The following is a 6145-nucleotide window of genomic DNA, read 5'->3' as shown; positions in this document are numbered from 1 at the left end:
GGAGGTGAGCATGAGGGGACAGAGAAGTAGAAAGAGACAGAAACAGACTCAGAGAGTGAGAAGGAGGGAGGGGGGGAAGGAGGGAGGAAGGGAGAGGTGGCCAGAGCAGTGCTTAGGAAAGAAACACTCACAGGAAGGGGGAGAAAGAGCAGGGAAAGAAAATGTGACAGCAAGAAGACAGGAAAGAGACTGAGATGCAGAGAGGATGGCCAGAGGAGAGAAGGCGGGAGAAGGGGAGAGAAAGGTGAGAAGGAGAGCACCAGAAGAGAGACAGAATGAGGGGGAGACAAGGGGAGCCAAGTGAGGAGAAAGGCAGGAGAGAAAGGGGGGAAACAGGAAAGGAACTGGGAAGAGAGAGAGGGAAGTGGGGTGCCCCAGGCACTGTGGACATCAGCTACAGCACCGGTCTGAGCACACGCAGTGGGCCTGGCCCGGAGGCCCCCTCCCCTCGGCTGGCAGGGCTGTTGGAGGAGGGGCGGGTCTGCAGCAGGTGGCCGCCCCTGGGTGGGGCCCGCAGGCCAAGCCCGCAGGGGTATAAGTCAGAGGCTGGGCCAGCCGAGCACCTGTCAGGCACAGCGCCCGTGTGCAGGTGCCGGGCAGGTGGCTCCGGCCGAGCCCAGCCCCAGCATGAGCTCCTTTGACCTCCCGGCACCCTCCCCACCTCGCGGCAGCCCCCAGTTCCCCAGCATCGGCCAGGAGCCCCCCGAGATGAGCCTTTACTATGAGAACTTCTTCCACCCACAGGGCGTGCCCAGCCCCCAGCGGCCCCCTTCCTTTGAGGGGGGCGGCGAGTACGGGGCCGCCCCCAACCCCTACCTCTGGCTCAACGGGCCGGCCATGACTCCGCCACCGTACCTGCCCAGCGCCAACACCAGCCCCTTTCTGCCCCAGGCCTACGGTGTGCAGAGGCAGCTGCTGCCCGGCATGTCTGGGCTGGGGGGCGGCGAGCTGGGCTGGCTGCCCATCCCCTCTCAGGAGGAGCTGATGAAGCTGGTGCGGCCCCCCTATTCCTACTCGGCTCTCATTGCCATGGCCATCCACGGGGCGCCCGACAAGCGCCTCACCCTCAGCCAGATCTACCAGTATGTGGCCGACAACTTCCCCTTCTACAACAAGAGCAAGGCCGGCTGGCAGAACTCCATCCGCCACAACCTGTCTCTCAACGACTGTTTCAAGAAGGTGCCCCGCGACGAGGACGACCCGGGTAAGGGGGCTGCTGGTGCAGTGTGGGGCAGGGGGCCCAGCCTCTGACACCCCCGAGGAAGGCTCATGCCATTCCTCCCTAGCACCCCACTCTAGAAAGTTCTGACGTGGCCGTGTCCCCCGAGACAGGGGGCTGAGGGTTGTCGGCAGCGAAGGAACCTGGGAGAGCCCTGGAGGAAGGGTTTTGATCCTGGCTGGACGACGGAGCGGTCAGCAACTGCAGGCATTTTAGATCTCTGAGCCTCAGTTTCCCCAGCTGAAAAATAGGGATGGTAACAGTGGCCCCTTTGCAGGCCTGTGATGGGGCCATGAGGTCATGCAGGCAGGGACTGGGTGCTAACAGGCGCCCATAGTCTACAGTCATTGCTGTGATCACTCTGAGTCCCTGGCACCCAGCTCATACGAAGTCCTCAGGGGGAGCCGGACTAGGCAAAGCCCAAGTGCACTCCCAGACCTCTGGGGAGAGATCTGATTTTGTTAAACATGCATGAAGGGCCATAACGTGCTGCCTGCCCTAGTTACATAATCTCCTTTAACCCATCCCTACAGGTAGCTCTTACTGAACCCATTGTCCAGATGAAGGGAGTGACACTCAGAGGTGAAGCAGCCTGCCCTAGGGGACACAGAATGGAGGGATAGCCCTGGAGCCCGTATCTGAGCAGAGGTCTCTCTAACACCAAGGGCTGTGAACTCTTCCTTTTTAATGATGGATTTCTACAATGCAGGGACATACAGAAAGTCATATATTAGATACTCAGATATGCATTTCCCAGAATTAAAGTCCATTCTTGTTCCCGCACGGGAAGCCAGGGCATGGCTCAGAGCCCCCAGCTCTGGCCGCTAGGAGGCTAGCAGGGGCAGGGCTGGTGGGCCCCCCGGAGAGGACAAGTGTCCAGTCCAATGACTGGCCTCACCCACAGGCCGAGCTCAGGTCCTATCTCTGGCCGGCACTTCCTGGTAACAAAGCCCACCTACACATCTAGCGCCCCCCCTTTCTCACGGTCAGCCTGAGGAAGAAGGGACAGGTACAACTGGCCCACTTTTCAGACTAGGAAACTGAGGCTTGCCCAGAGTCCCTCAGCCAGTTAGGAGCAAAGCCAGGACTCAAGTCCATCCTCGGACTCCCTGCCCAAAACGTTCAGGGAGCTCTAAAGTGTTTCGTGAGTTTTCTTTCACATCAGCCATGGAAGAAGGCCCTCCCTCTCCATCCCCCCCTGTACCCGAACTTCTTCCAGAGGCCTGCACTGCAAGTGCTCTCATGGCTTACGCCTCTGTGCCCTCAGAGTGCCCAGTGTGGGGTGGGCTGAAATAAAGCTGCTCGCTGGCACTGTGTGGTTGGTGCGTGCGAGTCCTCTGTTTCTCTGTCCCTGCCTTCTCTTCTGTCTTCTGCATGGGCTTCCTTGGTGTTTACTTGGTGACAATAAAGAGAAACAGGAGCAAGGCATGTTGTCTAGCTCTCTGCTTACTTCTCCCACTTTTGTACCAGGCAAAGGGAATTACTGGACCCTGGACCCCAACTGTGAGAAGATGTTCGATAACGGAAATTTCCGCAGGAAGAGGAAGAGAAAATCGGATGTCTCCTCCAGCCTGGCCTCTGAGAAGACAGAGAACAGCCTCCTGGAGGGCAGCCCCAAGACCGGGGAGGCCCAGGACATCTTGGACAGTGCTTCACCGGGGACCACCGGCTCTGCAGAGAAGCAGTCCTCCCCTCCCCCACTGGGTACCCCCTGCCTCAACAGCTTCCTCTCCACCATGACAGCCTATGTGAGCGGGTCTAGCCCAGTGAGCCGTCCCGTGGCCACACCAGGACTGAGCCCTGAGCCCACTGACAAGATGGGGCAGAACGTGCTGAACTTCAGCTCCTACACCCCACTCACCAACCTCAGCGGCCACGGGGGTGGGGGCGAGTGGGCCAACCCCATGCCCACCAACGCTCTCGGCTATGGAGGCTCTGTCCTCAACCAGTTCAGCCCTCATTTCTACAACAGCATCAACACAAACAGCATCCTCTACCCCAGGGAGGGCACCGAGGTCTAGAACAGAACGGCTCCCGAACCAGCTGGACATGCATAGGAGAAAAGCAGTCGAGGCCTCCCATGCCAGCATCGCTGCGGTCCAAGACCTCTGAGCTGCCCAGACATACCCAGGAAGCTCAGGGGAATTCAGCCTTTTTCTAGAGCATGGTGGAAACCTTCTGCTTATCTCACATACATCCACACACACACTCACCAAGTCTGCAGCGGAAATACTGGCGCCTGGTAACAGTAATCATGGTGGCCATTTGTCGAATACTCACTACGCACCAGGTGCCGTCCTAGGCTCCTCAAAGGCATAATCACACTTACATTTACAGTCACCCTGTGAGATTCCAGTGAACCGCTTCACTTAACAGATGAGGAAACTGAAGCTCCAGGAAGTTAGGTAACTTTCCCAGGACCTCACAAACTAGTAAGGGGCAGGGCCAAGAGTGGGGTCCAGGTCTATATGACCCCCGAAGTCTGGGCCAGCAGAGGCAGGGATGGGGCAGTTGGTCAAGCAGCTAAGGAAGGTCAGTGTGAAAGCTGCTGTGGCAGGCACATCCTCTACCTTCTGGCTGTCCTTCAAAATTTAGCCCTAGCCCCGGGCACATCTCATCCTGGTCTAAGTCCTTATTCTGTGGCTCCCACCTTACCTGTAGACACTGCTGTTGCTGCCACTCGAGGAGGGAAGCCCGGGCCCGTGAAGGACAGTGGTCCCACCTCTCCCCCCAGAGGGACATTGCTTCCCCAGCCCCAGAGAGCGTGAGCAGGGCAGGGAGAGGAGTGATGCACCGCATCCCCCGCTCCAGCCCTGTCCACCTGCAAGCCCAGCTTCCTGTGCGCACGTCAAGGACCAGTGAGCTGAAAGTGGCTGAGTCTTCCAAGAGAAACAAGGCTGAATGAGCGCTTCCTTTTTTAGAGCCTGGGAGAGCTGAATGTCGGAGAAAACAATGCCTCAAGGAAGGGGGCTGTGGCCCACTGCACAGGGCCCCACGCCTGCAGCTCCTGAGACTCTTCTCGTTTTTATATGTACTTTACATGCCTGTGATGTGTCATCACAACACACCCTGGGAAGTGTTTTTGTTTTCTTATTTTCTTTTGAATTAAAAAATTTTTTAAAGCACCATGTGTGTCCTTTCCTTATGGGTTTTCCTGTCTTTTAGCTGCTGGTCAATTAAACATGGAGCCAAATGCAGCCTGGAGCCAAAGACTTTTGGGACAGGAGGCAGAGAAAGAATGGGTATCAAGGCTTTTGTCTTCCTCCCTGCTGGCATGGAGACAGGGCGGAAGTCCCCAGTGAAAAGAGGGGCACTTGCAGGGATGGGGTAGGTGCATGGAGGAAACTGTCTGTATTGAACCCCAAACAGGGACTGGGCTTGTCCCCATCTTTGTAGCTCAAGCCAGCCTCATAGCCGTGCTGACGATGTAATTCCCTCTAACAGCCCTGGGAAGGGGGCGGTACTGGTCCCATTACACAGAGGAGAAAACTGAGGATCAGTGGGGGTAGAGCCACTTGCCTGGAGTCCACAGCCAGTCCACGCCCAGAGCATCTGGCTGTGGCACCTCGGACATGGCTACGCCCGGTGGCAATGACAACAAGACCGTTGGCTCTGATTCACTGAGGGCTGAGCACTGGGGGCCAAGTGCTCTGCAGGTGGGAGCTCTTTTATGCTCCCCGGGTGTGTGCACCGTGATGCCCCCCGCTGCTGGAGGACTTGTGCATGGTGGCCGGAGGCTGCTGGTTGGAGTCTCCTCCTGGGGCGTGCATGCAGAGGGTTCAAGCCAGGGCCCTGTGGCCCCCTGCACAAGCCCGGCCAAGCTGCCCACTCAGACTCAAGCAGGGGCGCTCTTTCCCTGGGGCAACAGAGGTCAGATGGAAACAGCTACAGTCACAATAACAACGATGACAATCATAATAACACTCATGGCAGGTTTACTATGTGTCAGGCACAGTGTCAGGACTTGGCCTGCTTTGTTGCATTTAATCCTCAAAATGACCCGGTGCCACCAATCGTATTATCTCCGTGTTAGAGGTGAGAAAACTGAGGCCTGGAGAGATTCCGTAACTTGATCCAGGACACAGGGCCAGAATCCAAACGCAGAGCCACCGCACGGTGCCTGAAACTCCCCGCTGCGCCCACTGCTGGGAGCCCAGGACTCAACGCAAGCAATGTCAGGCAAGCTGCGGAGAGAAAGGCCCACTTGGAAACCCCGCAGCTTCTTTCCTGGGGAATCCCTCTCCGCAGGGAGCCAGACTTCTGGAGGCAGAGGCGGGACAGTGGCTGAGGGGAGTGGAGGGAAATGACACAGTGTCAGCGGGTAAAAGCCCTAGAAGACTCCCAACAGGCTGAGCCCTGTGGCACAGACAGGACACCACGGGAGGCTGGGGCAAGAAGGGACTTCACAGACGTCACCAGGGAGATGGGGCAGAGGCAGAGACAACTTGCGGTTCTTAAGGCCCTGACCAGGATTTTTGGTCACACTAGATCCCACTGCCACTGACTGCCTCAGCTGACCCTGCAATTCCACTCTCCATATAGATAACGGCACCCCTGCTCTGCAGGCCGCACCCCTTTCCCAGCAGGCCCGCCGTGAGGGCAGTCTGGGCAAGGCACAGGGTGGGGAGGGGCCTGGGCCCCCAGCCTGGCTGACCGGGAAGTGGTGGCTTAGAATCGAGGCCACAGCACCCATGGAGGCCAAGCCTCCATTCCTCCTCAGCCCGGGATTTAGCGGGGACAGCAGTGAACAGAATGTCCACAGGGCTGTGACAACACAAAGACCTTGCCCGCTCTGGACCATGACTCTCGAGTGCGGGGAGCTCTCGGAGGCAGGCCCGGAGCTCACAGGAAAGGACACGCAAGAGGCCCAGGTCAAGAGGAGGACGTCCTGGTCAGCTTACACAGGCAGTTTCCTACCCCTCTTTT

General features: G+C 57.9%; 1 protein-coding gene across 2 annotated transcripts; it reads left to right on the top strand.

Annotated features, from left to right (window-relative positions):
• Positions 1-627: 627 nt before the first annotated feature.
• On the top strand, positions 628-4339 carry FOXI1 (forkhead box I1). Of its 2 annotated transcripts, none has more exons than XM_045887436.3 (2): positions 628-1204; positions 2963-4339. In XM_045887436.3, the coding sequence occupies exons 1-2, from the start codon at positions 628-630 to the stop codon at positions 3238-3240; spliced, it is 855 nt and encodes a 284-aa protein (XP_045743392.1). In that variant the 3' UTR covers positions 3241-4339. The 2 variants fall into 2 exon arrangements, with proteins under 2 accessions (XP_045743392.1, XP_045743383.1); XM_045887427.3 differs by having other exon boundaries at positions 2690-4339.
• Positions 4340-6145: the final 1806 nt, after the last annotated feature.

The sequence above is a fragment of the Mirounga angustirostris genome, unplaced genomic scaffold, assembly GCF_029215605.1.
Source record: "Mirounga angustirostris isolate CCGP_5_RB_7025 unplaced genomic scaffold, mMirAng1.0.hap1 SCAF_7, whole genome shotgun sequence".
Classification (NCBI taxonomy): domain Eukaryota; kingdom Metazoa; phylum Chordata; class Mammalia; order Carnivora; family Phocidae; genus Mirounga; species Mirounga angustirostris.
This window is presented reverse-complemented; position numbering and strand designations above follow the sequence as displayed.

Coding starts and splice junctions, on each gene's coding strand:
- FOXI1 (XM_045887427.3), top strand. CDS start 628: ATGAGCTCCTTTGACCTCCCGGCACCCTCCCCACCTCGCGGCAGCCCC. Junction 1,205..2,689: donor CCGCGACGAGGACGACCCGG/GTAAGGGGGCTG, acceptor CTTTTGTACCAG/GCAAAGGGAATTACTGGACC.